This window comes from Eulemur rufifrons, chromosome 1, assembly GCF_041146395.1.
Source record: "Eulemur rufifrons isolate Redbay chromosome 1, OSU_ERuf_1, whole genome shotgun sequence".
Taxonomy (NCBI): Eukaryota; Metazoa; Chordata; class Mammalia; order Primates; family Lemuridae; genus Eulemur; species Eulemur rufifrons.
Genome location: NC_090983.1, coordinates 833,420 through 853,772, shown reverse-complemented (window position 1 = coordinate 853,772; position 20,353 = coordinate 833,420). Strand labels below are relative to the sequence as shown.

General features: G+C 56.7%; 1 protein-coding gene across 1 annotated transcript; it reads left to right on the top strand.

The window, feature by feature from the left end:
- The first annotated feature begins 51 nt into the window (after nt 1–51).
- On the top strand, nt 52–19,931 carry PPP1R7 (protein phosphatase 1 regulatory subunit 7). Its single transcript, XM_069465373.1, has 10 exons — nt 52–668; nt 3,551–3,679; nt 7,165–7,220; nt 8,620–8,685; nt 9,247–9,377; nt 10,469–10,631; nt 12,643–12,759; nt 13,722–13,826; nt 16,621–16,707; nt 19,569–19,931. Exons 1-10 carry the CDS (start codon nt 617–619, stop codon nt 19,743–19,745), a joined length of 1,083 nt encoding a protein of 360 aa, XP_069321474.1. The 5' UTR covers nt 52–616; the 3' UTR covers nt 19,746–19,931.
- The last annotated feature ends 422 nt before the right edge of the window (nt 19,932–20,353 follow it).

Below are 20,353 nucleotides of genomic sequence, written 5' to 3'. Positions count from 1 at the left end.
CGGGAGGCATGGGACGGCTCCGAGGGGCGGACAAGGGCTGCAGCACATGCACTGGGCTGGGAACGGCCGGCGAGACTCGGAGCACAGCTGGCGCCGCGCACCTGCCTGCCCTGCGCTGAGCGTCAAGAGCAGTCGGCCGTTCGCACGGGGTCAATCCGCGCCGGGACGCCGGGAAAGGTGCCGCTCTTGCCTCTCAGCGCATTGTGCAGACGCGGCTAACGAGGCTCGCGGAGCCGGGAATGCAGGTGGAACCCGCCCGCACCTTGCCACCCACGGAGAGATCCGCCCGGCCCGCGGTCGCCCCACGGCTCCGAGGTCGGGACAGTGACCTGAGCCAACCCGCGAGCACAGAGCGCCTCTCCGTCCGCCCGCCGCCGCGTCTCTGAGCGTCCTGCGCCCGCACCCCTGGCCCAGCTTCCAGGACTTGGCAGCGGGAGGCGAGGCGGGCGGCCTCGCGAAGGAACTACAGCTCCCGTGAGGCGCTGGGCCCGCGCAGGCGCGTCTGGGGCCCAGGGCCCTGCGCCGGGATTCCATTGGCTGGGCCGGCTCGGAGCCGGGAACCCTGATTGGCTGAGGGGCTGAGGAAACGATTCCGGAAAGGGGAAGAGCAGCCAACATGGCGGCGGAACGGGGCGCGGGGCAGCAACAGTCGCAGGAGATGATGGAGGGTGAGCGGCCCTCGGGGGCGGCGGGCAACCGGCGGAGGGAGCGGCGGGCGGGCACTGACCTTTGCGGGAGAGAAACTCAGCATCCCGCTTCCAGCCACCGCCGCGTGGCCCCCTGACAGCTGCCAGCCGGACCCAGGGGCGCGGGGGAGGCTCCAGACTCGCGAGAGCCCCGGCCCGAGGGCGGCATCGGCCGGGAGGGACCCAGAACTGAGACGGGGAGCAGCGGCGCGAGCCCAGGCCCGGGGGGTGGGGCTGAGTGGGACGCGGTGGCTCCGAAGCCCGGTTGGAGCCTCGCCCCGAACCTCTGAGATTGACAGGCGGGGAAGCGGGGGAGCGGTCCTCCGTCAGCTGACGAGGAAACTGAGGCTCAGGCCCTGGGACCTACCGGAGTCTGCTCACTGGTTCATGTGGCAGCGATAGAGAAGGGTCCCCTCTTGGAAGCGAATGGACTGTGGTGAAGGGGTGTCGAAGAGCAGAGGAATAAAAAGGTTGAGTTATAGAAGGCGGTGCCTGTTTTCAGGGCTGTCATAGTTTTGAAAATACAGTCCAACTTTCTTCCTCCTTTTCAATTTGTTGGAAAAAAATTGTACCTATATATGTGTGTGTATCTATTATACACACACATGTTGATGTGTACTTACATATATGCATACACAGTTACACATGCACACACATTCACACATACTTACCCCCAGTTGGGGAGTCAGTCGTGTCCTGGAGTGCTTACATGCTTTGGTCTCCCCTGGTTTGGTGAGGGGTACAGACCTCCCAGAAGAGCAGTCACTGTCTCGTGTGAAAAGTGCCAGGGAGGAGCTGGAGGTGGATGGTGCTGAGAAGAGCTGGCATGTTTGGGAGTGGTGATGGCTGCACACCCAAGGCCAGCTCGGAGCTGTGGACCTTGAAGGATGACTGGAAGTCAACCAGGTGGGGGATAGGGTTAGGGAAAAGATCAAAGGTCACCCAGACAGAGGAAACTGCATAGTCTAAGGCAAAAGGGTGTGAAGGAGAGTCTGACCAAGGGTGACCGTCATAGGTGATGAGGGTGGGAAGTGGCCAGTGAGGCTGGCCAGAGAAGGTTGCAGGTGGAGAATGGAGGGGATATTAAAGGTCTCAGACTTTGATATGCTCGAATCTTTGCAAGCAAGAAGTGCCTCTTCCCCTATCCCTCTTCAGCTGTTTCCATGTCTTAGCAAATGGCAGATACAAAAGCCAGGCTTTTCTCACCCACTCCCGCCCATGTCTTGTTAGTCAAGGAGCTCTGACACCTCTACTTTTTAATATCTTCAAATCTTCAATACTTCCTCCATTCTCGCTGCCAGCACCTAATTCAGACATTCGTCTTCTCTGGGCTAGATTTCATTGCCCTGCTCACCACCCTGTCGCCCCCCAGCACCCCACTCACTTTCCTACATGCTGGTCTGCTGTCCCGTGCTCCAGACCCTCTCTGCTGCTCTCAGGTTTCTCTGTGGCTGCCCTTCATTAGCTAAGCCCCTCTAACCTCTTCCCACTCCTCTCCTCTCCCTGGAGTTCTCCTCTTAGGGAGAACTTTATTTCCTTACGCCTGGACCACAGAGTGCCCATGCTTGGTGATAACTAATTTGTCAATTATCTACTGCATGTCATGCACATGCTAACTGCTCTTGTGCCTCTACATATGAGGAGACTGAGGCTTTGAAAAGGATTGATTTGCCAAGGCTGTGTCTCTGGGGGCAAGATGTAAACTCAGGAAGAGCCGTTGGCATTATGGAAATAATTTTGGAGTCAAAGATCAGAGTCTCTGTTGATGGACAATAGATTAAACAGGGCAAGACAAGTCACGGAGGGACCAGTCAGGCAGCAGGGCAGGAGCCCAGGTCCGAGGTACTAAGTAGGAGCTGAGCGAACGCGGTTGCTGGGACAGGGAAGAAGGAATGAATCTGGATGTTTTGGAGGTAGATTTTATAAGGACTTGTTTTAGACAGCAATCCTTTCCTGGGTGCTACTTTGCTAGGCACAGCCAGAAATACCAGGAGGAACCAGAACTTTCTTTCCCTCAAAGAGCACATCCCTTTATAGATAAGCCATAGTCAGGAAAGAGAATACTTTCAGTATGGTTGGTAATTCCAAACAACGTCATTGCCTCACATCTTCCAGTCAGTCTTCCAAAAGAGATCATGAAAAAAAGTAAGAAGAAAAGTGATTTGACAACCTTGCTAAAGAAGTTTTACCTGCCACATTTAATCATTGCCTTACTCATTAATTCAAAAAATATTTATTAAAAAAAACTTTGTGTGCCACCTTTAAAAGCTTGCGGTTGGTAGCACTCTGCCCGGTGACTTTTCCTTGGGTAGTCGGCACTCTTGGCTGTATTCTGGTTTTTCACTGGTGCCCCTGCCAGTCTGAGTGAGTTAGTCTTGATTCCTTTCAGAACATGGGGCTGTGACCTGGGCTGGTTTTCTTGGCCACATGGGTAGTGGAGCATGGATGAAGGTATGTGGCTGGAGGGGTCACAGTGGTCCCCTCTGCGGAGGACATCCAGGCCAAAAGTGAGAGTCATTCAAGCGGTGCCTCACTACATGGAACCGTTAGTACATCTGACCACAAATGATCCCAAGGCTTTCAGAACACTTGGCAATTCGTCACAAGTTCCTTGAGGGCAGGAAGAGTATGTTACTCCTAAATATCCATGTGGCCCCCCTGCTCTGCTCTCTCCACCCCAGATCTCCTGCCACGGTTTGCTCATGTGGGACAGGGACATGGGAGACACTTAGATGTTCCTTGAACTGGATTCAACAGACATTTCTGAATGGTCTTGTTGACTCACAGCTGGGTGCAGATCTGTCACATGTTCCTCAAATAGTCACATAAAGTGGCTGTGGATTCTTACTGCTGTGTGGGTTCAGTCGACAGGCGGGTCGAATCTGAAGAGTCGGGCGATGAAGAAGGGCGGAAGCTTGGTGGCATCGGTGTGACAGACCTCAGCAGACAGAGCCTGAAGGATGGGGAGGAGCAGAGGGACGAGGACCCAGAAGGTACCAGGCCGGCTCGCTCAGGGGTGCTGGCTGTGTTGTGTGTGGTCTGTCCGTGGGGTCTCGGGGTTGTGTCAGTCCCGGGAAGGGCTGCGGTGCTCCTTAGGGACCCTCCGTGGGCCGGGGGCAGCGGGGTGTGCTGTCTGGGAGAAGCGTGCTCTAAGACACCCCCTCAGTGGGCCAGCTCCTTACGGCACTTGCAAGAAGGATGTGGTTTTCTGCTAATTCCCCTGAAGGCAAACGCTGCTGCTGATATTGGTACCAGGATGTCATCTGGGACAGAACCAGAAAATTGTTTTATTAACCATATGTTCAGCAAGCAAGATTTGAGGTAAACACTGTAGCTGGTTTCTGTGTTTCTATGTCCTACCAGAGCAACAGAAACTTCGACTCTCTTGGAGAAGTCGTTCTGAATGCTACGTCACCGTTTCCGCAGGCCTGGGGACTGACTTCTGAAGTCCCCAGATGTTAGGAAAATCATTTTATGTGGAAAATGAGCCCATAACTTCCAATGGTTGTTGGGGTTTTTTGTTGTTGTTTGTTTGTTTTTAAGAGACAGGGTCACCCTCCATTGCCCAGGAGGAGGACAGTGGCATGATCACAACTCACTGCAGCCTTGGACCCCTGGGCTCAAGTGATCCCCCTGCCTCAGCCTCCCCAGCAGCTGGGACTAGGGTGCGTGACACCACGCCCAGTGTCTCCTGTTGTTTTAGTGAATAGGAACCACAAAATAAATTTAGAGTTAAGAAAAGTAATTTCTCAGCCCATAAGGGTGGTTTTTCGCTCTCCTCAACAATGGCCCAAGCCTTTTGGTTTGTTTGCTTAAAAAATCAATTTATATTGAAAAGAATGAGAGAAACCATGAACATAGAAACATGTCCAAGATATATTATTAGGTTAAAAAAGCAAGTTTCTAAATAGTATGCATATTAAAATCTTATTTTTAGCTAAAAAAAATGAATATGTAGTTTTACTTGCCTAAGAAAGAAAATACATCAAACTGTTGCTCAGAGTCTTTGGAATAGCTGGTTTGAGAAGGACCTATAGGTCCTACATTTTCTAGATTTTATACAAGGTATGGATAATCATGCATTACCCTTATAAAAATTAAATTTATAAAAAGAAAAGCTGATTTTTAAAATCATGTTGTGCTCTCTCTGCCAGCAAAGATGATGGTAACTATGGCAACTTAATTTTAAGGCAAAAGAAGATTACCAGAAAAGTACCAGCCACATTTGCTTTGGAACTTCAGAGTCGGTATTCTGGAAGTGACGTGGGTGGAGTAGAGTGCATGGGAGTGATGGATGGAGGTGCCGTTGTCGTCCGACTTAGTCGTGCGCAGCGGGAGTGGGGGCCGCCGTCCTCAGACGTGTGCTGTGGAGACGTCGGGTTTCTGGGAGGACAGAACTGCCGTGCGCTGCCTTTCCCGGGCTCTCGGCACAGTCAGTGATGCTGTAACGTGTTAGCCATGACATCGGTGAGACTCGCTACGGCTCGCCCAAGGGCACACGGCAACGAGACAGACCGGCTGGCCTGGCGCCCGGCTCGTCTGAGTCCAAGGTTCTTTCCTCCAGCCGACTGGCTGACTGTGAGTTCCCTGGGAACACGCATTTCCAGTCCTTAGAGAACCCAGGACTCGCTCTTACCTGTATTTAAGTCTCAAGTTCAAATAAAACAAATTTAAACATGTTAACTGTCACCTTCTACTTATTTTCCCTAACTTGTTTTTAAAATAGGATGAATACGTAAGGCATTCAGAGGATATTCTAGGCTGGTAGCCGTGTCTGAGGGGTCAGCTGACATTCTGAGTGTGGGGGCCAGCGCTGTGCTCGATGCAGTACAGATGGGACCCCATTAGAGCATGACCGTGTGTCGAGGAGCCGGGGACAGCCCAGTTTCTACCTGCGAGCCAGCATGACGGTCCGTGACGCCCCTTTTACTCTCAAAGTGTCCTGGTGTGGACACGGAGTGACCTGGGCAGCCCACCTTACTCGTAGTGCCTCTTCCAGTGCAACTTCCTGAGCTTGTGAATGTTGGGTTTATGCTGTCTTTGGGGGGCATTTGGGTACATCTCTTGGTTTTTCCCAGTTCCTTTTATTTAATTCTTTGGTTGGTGTCCTACAAAGTTAAAGTTAGATAAACTGTAGCAAGCCTCATATTTTTTAACTAGCCGCAGTTGCTCATTATAGGAAAGGCATAGTGACAGGACAGTGAAGTGAATCCAGCTCTATGGGACCATCCTTTTAAGCCACCCCAATGCCACGCGCTCCCCTCAGGCCTCCAGTCGAGGAGCCCGTGACCGCTCGTCTTAGAAGGAGCCAGTCGGGGCGTGAGGCCCAGGACCGAGCTCCCCTGCAGCGCCGGGTGCAGATGTGGTCCAGGGAGGGGCAGCGTGAGCTCAGGTGAGACGGGGAGTGACGGGCCGTCTGCAGGAAATGCAGTCGAGAGTATCCTGGTGCCGTAATCAGTGTCCAGACGGGAGCAGCACTACGAGATGAGCAGCCTGTTTCATCCAACAAAAAATTGGAAGAGAAATGCCATCCAGTCGAAATACGTCACCTTATTTGGACCCTAATTCAAGCAAACTAGGGAAAGAACTGAGAAGATGGTTGAGGAAATGTGAACAGGGACTGAGGTCTGATGATATTAAGGAATTACTGTTGCTCTTCAAGTTTTAAGGCGTGCGTGTGTCTGCATGCACATGGGTGTGCGTTTGTGGGCACATGTGCCACGTGTGTCTTGGTCCTGCCCAGCACGTGAGCTTCAGCAAGTTCCAGCGCGACGGAGAGGAAGAGCCGCCCTCACAGCTGCCCTCAGCCGCCCAGCCCAGCGAAGCCGGCTCTCTGGGGTGGAGAAACCCAGATGAGTTTCTCTGCTGGAATTAGTTCACCCGTCTTCCAATTGAGACGTGTGTTTAAATTATTCAGCGAGGCTCTTTGATCCTGTCTGCTGAGCTGTGCTTCGTTTCGTATTGCTCTTTGCAGAGAGAGGCATTTGTAGGTGCCGGGCCACCCTCCAAAGCAATAAGAGGCACGTCCTGGAACATCTGATGTGCCCAGAGTGATCCGTATTCAAATAGCCTGACTTACTGCCACCAACAAAGGGAAAGAACGTGGGAAGGGCCGGCTGCTGCCAGCCGCACCACCCGAGGGCCCCCTGCCCTCCTGTCTGCCAACAGCCTTAGACTACGTGTCCTTTCCTGGGAAGTTCATTGGTGCAGATGGAAGTTTGGAGACCTTTGCCAATAGCTGAATTCAGGAAACTCAGGATATTTAAAAGTCACCGTTGCTGAAGCAGGGTTTGACCCTCCCATGCCCTCCAGGGCCTTGCTGTACCATCCGGGTCTTTCTCCTCGGGTTTGAGTTGGCTCCACGAGCCAAGCTTCTCCAGACCTCAGCGGGGAGGCGGTTCTTTACAGAAGCCTGGGGCCACCGCCTCCTCTAAGTGAGGTTCTGAATGGACTTCTCTTTTTCTTCTCCTTTTTTCAGAAGAACATGAGCTGCCTGTGGACATGGAAACTATCAACCTGGACAGAGATGCAGAGGTAACGTTGCCTGCTGGGCCCAGCCTCGGGCTGTGGTGTGGACCACCCTGACCATCGGGTTGTCTTGTATGAAGGTGCCAGATTAGTAAATGATTTCCCTAGCGAGATCGCGTAGCCTCCGTTAGTTGGGTCGGATTCCTATGTTCTTGTTATTTTTAATACAAGTTATTGAAATCCCATTTCTGTTTAGCCATTGGGGCCTTGTGTGGCAAATCATAAATTGTGTGGCTCCGATGACTGCGTTGTCGCTGTCTGGAAAGCAGTGTGCCTATGGACAGCCTGGAGGACGGAGCCCCACGCTGTGTGGCAGCCAGCTGCTGGGCCGCCTGAGCCCACAGTGCGTCTCTGGTGCTGACAGGATAAGGCTGTAGTCCCCAGTCCCCAGGCCACGGACCCATACCTGTCCGTGGTGGCCTGTTAGGAACCAGGCCACACAGCAGGGGGTGAGCAGCATGGGGCAAGTGAAGCTTCATCTGTATGTATAGCTGCTCCCCATTGCTCACATAATCACATGAGCCCGGCCTCCTGTCAGATCAGTGGCACTAGATTCCCACAGGAGCGTGGACCCTACTGTAAACTGCGCCGGGAGGGACCGAGGCTGCGGCTCCTTACGAGAATCTAACGCCTGGTGATCCGAGGTGGAGCTGAGGGGGTGATGCTAGCGCTGGGGAGCGGCTGCAAACACACAGTGTCATTAGCGAGAGGTCCGACTGCACAGTACACGTGATGCACATGAATCACCCCAAACCACCCCACCCCACCCCAGGCCCGTCTTCTACAAAACCGGTCCCTAGTGCCAAAGGTTGGGGACCGCGGGGATAGGGTGTTTATCCCTGGAGCCTGGACACGTGTTTTGCATTCATGGGAGCTGGGAGTGAGAGAAAGGTGTCAGACACCAATCGTGTTGAGGGTCAGTGTGACATAAAACCAACGTAAAAGAGCCTCCGGCAACACCCTGCCACTGTCGTCCTCCTGCTGCAGGTCCACCCTGGTGCCCGGCCCCTCCCTCACCCCTCTTTGCCTCCCTCACCCCTCTCCCCGCCTCCCCCACCCCTCCCCCACCTCCCCCACCCCTCCCCGCCTCCCCCATCCCTCTCCCCGCCTCCCTCACCCCTCCCCGCCTCCCTCACCCCCTCCCCGCCTCCCCCACCCCTCCCCCCGCCTCCCTCACCCCTCCCCCCACCCCTCTCCCCGCCTCCCCCACCCCCCTCCCCGCCTCCCCCACCCTTCTCCCACCTCCCCCACCCCCTCCCCACCTCCCCACCCCCTCCCCGCCTCCCCCACCCCTCCCCCCACCTCCCCCACCCCCTCCCCACCTCCCTCACCTCTCCCCCACCTCTGCCTGCCGGGCCTTGCTTTGCTGCAGCTGAGCGAGATTTCTTCTTCCTCTTTGTTTCAGGATGTTGATCTGAATCACTATCGCATTGGGAAAATTGAAGGGTTTGAGGTTCTGAAGAAAGTGAAGGTGAGAAGGACACTGGTCTTGCCTTGCGGTGACTTGGCAGCACTCGCCCGGGGTGTGGACAGATCCGTGACCGGGAAATCAGTCCTGAGGTGCAGGCCTTGTCCATCCTGCGCAAGGCCCTGAGCTGCCGCTGGATCTGGGCAGATGTCCTTATCCTGACATGGTGGGTGTGAGCTTGGGGGCGACCCTGGAGCTCAGGCCGCAGACGGAGGCAGGGCAGAGCCTGCACTCGGTTAAGCGCTCGCCAGGTCCCCCCGTCCTTAATGGACCTCAGTGAAACTGGAGTCTCAGAATGGAGTCCGCTAAGGGTTCTTGCGTTCTGCCAGCAAATGCCACACACGCCCAACCCCAGAAGGACGCAGGTCAGCAGGGCGGGGCCTGCTCCAGGTCGCTAGCACCCCCACTCACCTGCCTCTCCAAGGTCAGCGCCTCTCTGGAAGACAGCAGAATAAAAGCACATCTTTCCGCCAGGAGGGCCTGTCCTGTGTCCTCCAGTAACAGCTGACGCTTTCTTGTGGCCTCCCCCTTGCCTATGTCAATTGTCCTTTTCCCGTCCCCCAGACTCTCTGCCTCCGTCAAAATTTAATTAAATGCATTGAGAATCTGGAGGAGCTACAGAATCTTCGAGAACTGGATCTTTACGACAACCAGATCAAGAAGATTGAGAACCTGGAGGCGCTGACAGAGCTAGAGTGAGTCCTGAAGCCCAAGCAGACCGGGGTGCGGGGAGACGGCCGGTGGGCGCACCCAGCCTTCCCAGAGCCCACCCTGCCTGGCTCTTGGCCTGGGCAGGGCCACTTCTGCCACGGGGTCCTGCCCTGCAACTGGCTCCCAGGTCCCTGCCTGCCCGTGTTCAGGCCCCAGGAGGGCACAGCACCTTTGCGCATGTCACCGGCGGGCTGGGCCGTGTGGACTTGCAAAGTGAACCTTTGCTGGGAAGGCTGCGGGGGGACTCCTGGCCAGTCTCCACTCAGGGATGCTGCCGGAATTGGGTAGAAGGGAAGGTGAATCCATGATTTCCTCTTTTGCCATTTGAACTTTTTTTTTTTTTTTGAGACAGCGTCTGGCTCTGTTGCCCAGGGTAGAGTGCCGTGGTGTCAGCCTAGCTCACGGCAACCTCAGACTCCTGGGCTCAAGCCATCCTCCTGCCTCAGCCTCCCGAGTAGCTGGGACTACAGGCATGCGCCACCATGCCCGGCTAATTTTTTCTATATATTTTTAGTTGTCCAGATAATTTCTTTCTATTTTTTAGTAGAGATGGGGGTCTCACTCTTGCTCAGGCTGGTGTCGAACTCCTGACCTCAAGTGATCCTCCCGCCTCGGCCTCCCAGAGTGCTAGGATTACAGGCGTGAGCCACCACACCTGGCCTTTAACTTTTTTTTTAAATAAAGGAATAAATGACATTAATTTTAGGAGTCGGGTCCTAGATAAAACTTTACCTGGGCTTCTGCCACTTTGTTGCCCGTTGATTTTTGTTTGTTTTCTTTTTAATTCAATACTTCTCAGATCCCTTCTGTGTGCAGAGCCTGGTGTTGGGTCCTGCCGTAGACACAGCTGTAAATGAAACGTGGTTTCTGCCTCCAATACAGCGCTGGGAGCCAGGGCACCAGGAGGCTGTAGGCTGCCCCCTCTCCCCGCCCCCACCCCCGCCCCACCCCAGGCTCCTGGGCACGGGATCCCCTGGGGACTGCAGCCCCCTGGGTGGGGATGTCACCTCTGAGTTAGCTAAATTCTATGCAACCTGTGCTCATTTGTTTTAAAAAAAGTTTTGCTTATTTCCAGGGTTCTAGATATTTCTTTTAATCTGTTGAGAAACATCGAAGGGATTGACAAGTTGACACGACTGAAGAAACTCTTCTTGGTCAACAATAAAATCAATAAAATTGAGAACTTGAGCAACTTGCACCAACTGCAGATGCTGGAGCTGGGATCCAACCGCATCCGGGTAGGTGCCGACGCACGGACCGGCGTCCTCGCGCTGCGTGTGGACAGACGGACGCGTGTGGATGTGTGGTTGGCTTGTGTTTTCTGGCGGTGCTGTGATTTCTTTCATGAACCAGGAAATTATTCTTTTAAGAAAAAGTGCTAAGTGGAAGTCAGCACTAGTAAGAATATGTGCCCAAGCTGGGTGGTCTGGCCTTTGTTCTGCACGTAGATTTCAGTGGCCCTTCGTCTAAACCGAGACCCCAGTGCGGACCGGCTGGCTGTGCTTCGCCCAGGGTGAACCCGCCGACCCAGGGTGAACCCGCCGATCCGGGGTGAACCCGCCGACCCGGGGTGAACCCGCCGACCCAGGGCACCTTGCTCTGGGACGCGCTCGCGGGGGTTTTCTCCAGAGGAAGCTCAGCAAAGCGGTCGCTTGCAGTGGTCTGACATCCGTGCCAGGGGCTTTAGAAGGTGCCTTGCTGCCCAGACACCCAGAACACAGTGCCGGACTGGCCCCTCCTCCCTGGACAGCTTCTCGCCCCTGGGACAGGTCCCCACCAGGATTAGGTCTGTTCTGCAGGATCCGCTGGACATTGGAGCCGTGGGGCAGAATGGAAACAGGAGACTTCTAAAACGTGACACGGGGTTCCGTAGGAGGAGCAGGAGCAGGTCCTTCGCCAGTGGACTCATACCTGGTGTCACGAGTCCCTGGCAGCCGTGAGGGGAGCCTGGGAGGGCGTTACTGAAGGGCTGACAGGTGGGTCTGCTGGGCGGAGAGCGGCGTGGCTCCCACGGGCAGGGATGGGGACTTCCGTCAGCCAGAAGACCCCACGGGCCCCACACCTGGCTCCTGATCGGGGTCGCGGCACTGAGCCTGTGTTCTCGCAGCCTTGTTCGGTGGCTCAGGCAAGTGTCTCTGGGCACGTCCACCTGCACCCCGTGTTTTTGCGCCCTCCGCTCGGCTGCTGGAGGGGCTACAGCACACGGCGGTCGGTGCCGCTGGGCCCTTGAGAGCCTGGGCAGGTGCACACCACGGGGGGCAGTTTGGGCGAGAGTCTCTTGACGGCTATTGTTAGAGATCTCCTGGCCACAAACAGCAAAGCAGCACATTTAAAACTAGAGAGGAGCCCCGATGTCAGCGTTTTATCAGGGCCCTCACTATGGAACGTTCCGGGAGAACTGTGGCCCATCACAAATTGATCCAGGCCACGGCCTGTGAGCAGGCCCTGCCCGGCCCCGCGGCCGAGGCCTGCTGCGACCATGAGATGAGAGCCCCTCCGCGCTGGCTGGAGCCCCGCCCTGCTAGCACGTGCTCGGCCTGCTTGTTTTGTGTCTGCGGAAATGTCGAAAGAATAACCTGTGCTGAGAGAGAGGTGAGCTACGAGGAGGGAAGCTGAAGTCAGTAAAGAGCCGCTAACCTGCTGCACACAAGGCAGCTGCGAAGACCAGGCGGGACGGCGTCGTCCCTGCCTGCGGCGGGTTTGTGGCTGCGTGGCGAGGCGTGTGTTCACAGTGTGTGTTCACGGCAGGGAGCCGTGGGAGCCGAGCACGAGGGGCAGCAAGCCACGGAATGAGGGTGCCCCCCTCACGAGTCCCAAGTGGGCATTCCAGGGTCTTAAAGACGGGTGAGAACTTCCGGCATCTCAAGCCCGTGGAGACTGAGGCTCACGGGGTGGGTTTGGCGGGTGCTGTGTGGAGCAGCACAGTGATGTGTCAGCTCAGAGGCTCGGGCTGGAAGGTGCTGAGAAATGTGCCGGCCCAGAGGTCTCCACTCTGCCCCCCGGAGCCCCAGAGCCCTGGAAACCTGAACGTTAGGAGGGAGCCCGAGAGACAGAGCCTTGGACTCTCCACCCCTTTTCTTGCTTTTCTCTTCATACTGTGCGATTCCACTGGGAAGTTTCCAGAGCAGATGAGTAACTTGCCCGACTTCGCCGAGCTAACACCCAGACAGCCCTGTCCCTGGCACTTTCCCCCTGCCTGGCGCAGCTCCCGGGCCGTGCAGCACTGACCGCCCTCTGTCCTCCTCGCAGGCAATTGAGAACATCGACACGCTGACCAACCTGGAGAGTTTGTTTCTGGGGAAAAACAAAATTACTAAACTTCAGAACTTGGATGCACTTGCCAACCTGACAGTTCTCAGCATGCAGGTATGGCCTCCCGAGCCTAGATGCCACGGACGTGCACACGTGCACACGCACACTGAAGTAGGATTTCAGTCTTCTTGTTTTGGACACTGGGTCTCACTATGTTGCCCAGGCGGGTGTTGAACTCCCAGGCTAAAGTGATCCCCCTGCCCTAGCCTCCCAGGTGCTAGGATTACAGGCCAGACCCACCGCCCCGGAGGTTGGGCTAAAGTTTCATTCTTCAAGGGTCATATTCCTTTTCCCACTAATAGTCTTAGGTGGCTTTTAGCCAAAGGGGACTTCAGAAGGCTGAGCTTGCCCAGTCTCACCTGCTCCCGGAAGCTAAGCGTGGCCGGGCTGGTCAGTGCTTGGGTGGGAGAAGATCAAGCTTGTTCCGAATCCCCCTAAAGTGCTGGGCTGGGTGACCGGGCAGTTCCCTCCCCGTCGTCCAGAGAACAAAGCCCTGCCGGACGTCTGCGCTTGGGCATCAGGACACGCTTGAGTTTGCCTGCGCTCATGTCACCATGTTCACTGGAAGCAAATTAGTGGAATCAGAGCCTTGAGGCAAGATGGGGACAGGGCCCGGCGTGGGGGTCCCCGACTGACCGTGAGGGGTGCGTGGAAGTGCCGTCTGCTGGTGAGGCAGACGTTCCACAGGCTTCTTGTAAAGTCTCATTTGAGTTGTAATAATAATGAGGGAAGTAAGAATTAATTTACTTTTAAAGTATTGAGCAATTCTGACATTTTAAAATTATTAATTAGATTCAGGTAAACCTTCCCCACATACATCTAAAAAACGTTCTTTACATAAAAAACCTGTTAATTCCCGTGCGTGAATTTTAGCCCAGTGCAGCAGATGCAAGACTCTGATCCGCCTTTTCCCTCCACACGAGTCTCATTCTAGCACATTGTAAGTGAAATGCCCTAGTCTTAGAATTCTTCAGGAGGATGCCATTGTCACACTTGCCCCCGCGTGGTTCTTGCAGAGCAACCGGCTGACCAAGATCGAGGGGCTGCAGAGCCTGGTGAACCTGCGGGAGCTCTACCTCAGCCACAACGGCATCGAGGTCATCGAGGGCCTGGAGAACAACGTAAGGCGCCCTGGGCCGTGCGGGCTGGGTGGGCAGTGGGCACTGGGCAGGGCCGGCGGCTGCCAGACTGCGCACGCCGGCCCCGGGGCTGGTGTCGGGTGGACGCACTCGGAGAGGCTTCCGAGAGGCCTCCCAGGGAGCCTCAGGGCTGGGGGGCGCAGGACAGGTGTGCCTTGAAGGGCTGCCACTTTATGCAGAATTGTGCGGAGTCCGCTGGGGCAGGGGTCACTGCGAGTCCACCCTGTGCTGTAGGCATTTGGGAAGATTTGAAAAAAGCAAACCTTACCTGCCCATAAAGGCCTGGTACCACCAAGGGCAGCTGGCGCAGCACCTGCCCTTTCCTTCTCCCCTCCAGGCCCCTGAACCTCCCGCCCTGCCCGGCTGCCTCAGCCACCTCTCCCTGCCCACAGGGGCACCGGGGCTCGCAGCCCTGCCCCTTCCCCTGTGGGCGCTGGGCAGCCTCCTCCCCTCCCTGGGCCTGTGCCCGCCTCCCGCCCTCCCCTCGGCTGGGCCGGGACAACCCCGCCCGCAGCTGCCTGCTCAGCCTGCTTTTCCTCAGCACCGTATTCAAGACAAATAAAAGACTTCTTCTCATTCAATTTTACTGGGGTTCTTTTTTTTCTGTTTTGTTTAATTGCCAGCAAATGTAACCAGATTGGTCATTTTTGGTATGGTAGACAGAGCTTTAATCTCATTAAAGCTTCCTTTGGCCTCTGTGTCTCAGCCCCAGGGCCTGGTTGCCATTAGTAATGTTGTTTTGCAGGAAAAACCACATTTTGAATTCATTTCACCAACATCTACATAAAGTTTTGGAAAAATTAGAATTTGCCTGTGGAAAGTTGAGTCACCTTCCTCCAACCTGGCAGACAATTAGAAGTTTACAAACCAGCTCATGCGCTTTGCATTCCCAGGGGCGCAGTGATGAGTTGGGGCATCCCTGAAAGGTGGGGCCGGGTTGTGGCTGGAGCTGGGTGCTGTGCGGAGGGCCCGGGGCCCCCACAGAGCCCACCCTCGGCGCCCCTGTGGCCCCTGCCCCGCAGTCACCCGCAGGCACCCTCACGTCCCCTGGAGGCAGGCCCGGCGCGGGGCTCACCTGAGCAGGGGTCCCCAGGCGGAGGAGGAGCTCAGACCTGCACCAGTCGGGTGCCACCCCGGGATCTCGGTTAAACAGCTCCTTGGGCCTCTGAAACAAAACAGAAAAAACCTGCACTAAAGGATGGTCAAGGTCAAATGTGACAGTCTTTCCTCTGGGATTTTCTTCAACTAGAGATCAGACGGGTACTTCCTTTTAGGTTTTATCTCTTAATACAGCTGGAATTTATTTTTGTGGTGGGAGGTAAGAAAGTAAGCGAACCTCTTCCCACGTGGCCAATGTGCTGTCCCAGCAACACAGGTCTGCACACCTGGCCTCGCCCCCCTGCTGCGTGTCCCCAGGCTGCCCACGGCCCCGGCCCCCTCACAGCTCCCCTGAGGCCCTTTCTGCCCTGGACCCCAGCCCCCCCAGCACACTGTAGGGACAAGGACTCTGCGCATGGACGGCCGGGCGCCTAGGTGACAGGGTGTCAAGGGGCTGCCTCGCAGCACGCCGGCGCCCGGCCTCGCGAGAGGGACGTCGGGGAGTGCACAGCTCGCTGGAGAGGGGGCCCGCGTGCGCGCGGCGCGTGCCGGGGTGGGGGCAGGCAGGGCCCGGCAGAGCTGTGAGGCTGCGGCCACGGCGCTTCGCCGTCAGCACAGCTGCTGGCTGGTGCTTCTGCCTGTTTTTATGGTTCTTGGTTTTTTTAATTTTGAGACTTTTTTAACTTTCCCTTAAAACTGGGGAGGATTTGGAATCAGAACACCAGGAATGCAGTAGAAGACAGAAGAGAATTCTCAAACGGGGCAGGGAGGGGGAGAGGGCAGAGAGGAAGGGAGTGAACTCTCGGCAGCTTGCAAACGTTTCCCGTGGAGTTTAGAAAAACCTGCCAGTTGGTTTGGTTAAACATACCGTAGCAAGCAGTGGAGCTTTAATAGGTGTACTTTTCATTACAAAATTATTCTTCTGTTAAATATTGAAACTCTGTAAGCTTTTAGAAAACATTACCCAGGCTTAGCTGATGTGTATTGGAAAGTAAGTGATGTCGTTTTCGAGTAGACGACCATAAAAACACAGTGTTGTCCCCTGGGGGGCCGTGCGCTCCCCACGGCAGGCGCTCGCTGTCCCCGGCACCGTCCTCGGTCCCTGAGCACCTGCTCACCTCCTGCTCCCTCAGCAGCTCAAGACTCCCCCGCGGGGCCCAGGCCTCCCCTCTCTGCACCTGTGCCCCGGCGACCTCTTCCCAGGTGGCAGTGCGGGCTCAGGCCTGGGCTACCTCGCGCCTGCACCGTGTGCCTGGGCGGCTTCTTACCCCCGCCCCGAACCCCCAGGTGTCTCATCCCTGAACGGAGGGAGGAATTCTGTTTTGAGGGTTACTTGGTATCATACATGTCCTCGTGATAAGCACAAAATAAATGTTACCGTAGTTGTCACCCTGTCTTCAAAGCCCATCTCAGGGCCCCAGGGCCACTCTGTTCTTCCCAGGGACTGCGATGTCACTGGGTGCTCATGGGACGGGGCTGGCGTGTGGTGCAGTTGCGAATCCCACGGCCACGCAGCTTGAGCAGGTGGCTGTGCAGGCCCTGGTGGAAACCCTGGCCCGGGAGGCTGCAGGAGGTGGGCGGTCGCATGGCACGCCCTGTCCTGGGAAGCAGAGACACGCACGGTCACGCAGTCGCTGAACTGAGGTAATCCAGGAAACATTTTATCTCCTTATTTTAGAACAAACTCACGATGTTGGACATTGCATCAAATAGAATCAAAAAGATTGAAAATGTCAGCCATCTAACAGAGCTCCAGGAATTCTGGGTAAGTTCCGTCCACGCTGGGGTTGAGGCCACTTTGACTGACCTGTCCCACTGCGTAAACTGTGTGAACAGACACACGGGTCTCCAGTCCCGCAGCCGTGAGGCTGAGTGAGCAGGCGGCAGCGAGGTCCGGGGTTGCGTGGCGTTGTCCGCGGCCAGGAGAGGGGAGAGGCGGGGGGCTGCCGAGGGGCTGGGGCTCTCGGGGCCGGTTACCAGAGAGGAAGCCGCGGCCCCAACGGTCAGCAGAGGGAGACCCGGGGGGGCCTGGAGCTGCAGGCCCCATGGTGAGTCCGGGGGTCACACGGTGCCTGGAGACCCTGGAGCTCCGGCCTGCCAGCGTGGACAGGGACCCTCGGAACCGCAGCAGGGCCTCACAGAGCCTGCGGCCATGCACCCATGGGACCAAGCGCATCTGCCAGAGCAAAACTTTTTAAAGGAGGACCACAGAATTCAGACTCTGTGACATCCACAGTACCCAGTAATAAAACACCACGAGCCAGTCAAAGCAGCAGGAAAGCGTGGCCACACAAGGAGGACAGTGCCAGTGGAAACGGTGGTGGCTGTCGCTGACCGGTGCCCGCTGGTCCCACCTGCAGCCACACCTGTGTGAGCCCTTCCCCGAGCGGGCTGGGCGGGCGCACGTCTTGCCCGTGGGGTGCAGCGGAAGGCGGGTCTCACTTCCGAGATGAGGTTGCAGAGACCGCGGCTGCCGTCTGTCCTCTGAGCTCCCGCTCGCTCTCCGGAATCCTGAGCGCCATGTGGAGTAGGAGATGTCTCCGCTGCTGCCACAGCACACCAGGGGCACGTCCCCTCTGGTAACGTGTCGTATAGATGTTCAAAAACTAAGTGATTTTGATATTCTACCAGTTGTTTATGATATGTATCTTAGGAACTCTGCACGTCTGTTTTGTTTAAAATGTTACTGAGTTTAGGGTAATAAATGTAAGTTTTCCATACAAATATCAGCCAGGAAACCACCGTCATGGGGAATACGTGCATTTGTGTGTGCGTGCAGAATGCAGAGCCCAGTATGCACAAAACCTCAGTTTGGGTCTCAAACACCGAGACAGTCTCCTGGGAAAGTGCTGACTGGGGCCGTGTCACCGCGGAATCCCGGTAGTGGGTTCAGGCAGGGTCGTCGGCAGACGGGCAAAGACTGGAGAGCTGGTGTGTGCACTGGGGCCCAAGTATCGTGCCGTGGAGAACTTGCTGACTGCAGAGGGGAAATGTCCCCAGAGTCACCTGGGGTCACCAGCTTGACCTGCGTGATCGGACTCCGCATCGCTGGCCGTGGGCGGCTCGTGCGCCCCATCCGAGCGGAGCACTCGCTAGCGACATTCCGCCTGCGCTCGCCACGCGCCAGGCGCCAGTTCCGGTTCTCGGACGAGCGAGCTGGGGGAACAGGCCGGCGACAGCGCAGGACGCGGCGGAGGAACCCGGGTGAGGCGCTTTGTACGACAGTGAGTCCAGATTTCTTCAAAAAGTCAATTTTACTTTTTAAAAAGATGTGAGAAGGAGGTGGAAATGTTTGAGATCAGAAGAGGCTAAAAATTGTATCTTCTGGGGAGACACGTTTTAGGAAAAGGAACGAATCCACACACCCAAGTCACGCTCCTCGGCATCCCATTGTGAAGAGCTTGGAGAGACAAATGCCATTTCCCGTCCGCGAGCGTGACAGCCCCACCCAGCCTGGCGCTCAGGGGCTCCCGCGATGGCCGTGGAGACAACACTGGGGATGTTTTGGCTCCACTTTGGGAAAATACAAAGATAAGAACCTCCGAAAATTGCCAGCATCAGAGACATCACCTACCACGTGCCATTGGTGGCGAGTGACATTCCCAGTTTCGTGTTACTGAATCCCGAGGAAGCCCGCTCCGAGATGGCCGTGCGGTGGGAAACCCCAGATCGCCGGGACCTGGAGGTACAGAGGTGACGCGCCCTGTGGACTGGTGGGACAGTGGCACCAGGATGTGCTGGGACGCGAGTGACAGGAAGCACGTGGGGTGTGACAGTGACAGGCACGGATAGAGCCGTGTGCGCTTAAGGGGAAGAGGAGGTGACAGAGCTGTCACACGCCCTGCACCAGAGCTGCCAGCCTGCGTCGGCCACCAGTGATATGAGGAAAAGTCTTTTAGGTAGACTGTGCTACAAAAAAGTTTTATTTCTTCCAAACAGTGTGATATTGCCACTTTTATTAAATGAGTGCTTTTTTTTTATGTTATAAAATGTGTAAGTTGTGCGCAGCATCATTTTAGTGACACTCGCTTGAAAGGGCTCCGCTAACGGACACCCGCTAGTCCCAGGCCTGGCAGAGAGAGCGCCCCGCTGTGATCCCAGCTTCGCTCCGTGCTCTCGTCCCCAGCGTGTTTGAAAAGAGAGAACTTTCCGCCAAAGGCAGGTCCCCTCCGGGCAGGCGTGGCAGCCTCCCGCCTGCTTGGACCTCCGAGTCCCACCTGTCACACCTGTGTACCCCTGGCGCGTGGCGGGGTGGGGTGAGACAGCCGTGGCGGGGTGTTCGTGCCGCTGAGACCAGCAGCGGGGACACCTCGTGGGAGGAACTGCGGAGGTGACTGGCAGGAGCCGCGGGTTTTGGGCGGAGCAGCCTCCGACCTGCTGGCTCCAGCGGCGGCGGCGGACGCGGCCCGCGCGGGGCGCTGGGGGAGGGTGGCCAGGGTGCATCAAGAGGTGACGGACGGTGTCCTGAGGTGCCAGGGAAGACGCGACACCGAACCGCGCCGTCCTGCGGGGGAGGGACGAGGGCCCCTCCGTGGCCTCCCAGCGTGGGGCTCGTGGGGCGCGAGGTCAGGCGGCTCGGCCCTAAGGGCTCCTCTCACGTGTGTGCGTGTGCGTGTGTCCTCCCAGATGAACGACAACCTGCTGGAGAGCTGGAGCGACCTGGACGAGCTGAAGGGCGCGCGCAGCCTGGAGACCGTGTACCTGGAGCGCAACCCGCTGCAGAGGGACCCGCAGTACCGGCGCAAGGTCATGCTGGCCCTGCCCTCCGTGCGGCAGATCGACGCCACCTTCGTCAGGTTCTGAGTCTCGTCCTCGCCTGGTCCCTCTGAAAGAACTGCCCGGCCACGGTTGTTCGTCCACCTGCTGCTCCTGGAGGCGTCACTCTGTCGGCAGTCACAGGCCTGGTGGCAATAACCAGGCTGCGATGGCAGCTACCGTGCATGATGCCGCTCGCCGTCCCGAGATGCGTCACTATTAAATCTTGCCACAGCCTCCCGGTCAACCGTGCGGTTATTGCCGTCGTGGGCGAGCGCGGCGCGCGCCGTTCCCTTCCTCCTCCTCCTCCTCTCCAGGGGGTCTCAGGAAACGGGCTGTGGGAGCTGCGAGGACGTCCCCACGCTGCCGGGGGGTGGGTGTCCGGCCCCCAGCAGCCCCCGCGCCCGAGTTCGCAGGGTTGAGGTGGTCGTGTCTGCGACAGCCGGGTCTTCCCGTCTGTTAGACCAGTTGTGCCAATTTTGAAAAAGTTCCGTAGGTTCGAAACAGAGCGTGGGTAGATGACGCAGCCCGTGTGCCGTGGCCCTGGGAGCTCTCCACGCGTGCCGTCAGCCACGGCCCCGGCCCCTGGTGCGGGCGCAGGCGCGGGCGGGCGGAGGGGAAGCTCCGAGCGAGTCTCTGCAAAGACGTCCTCCAGA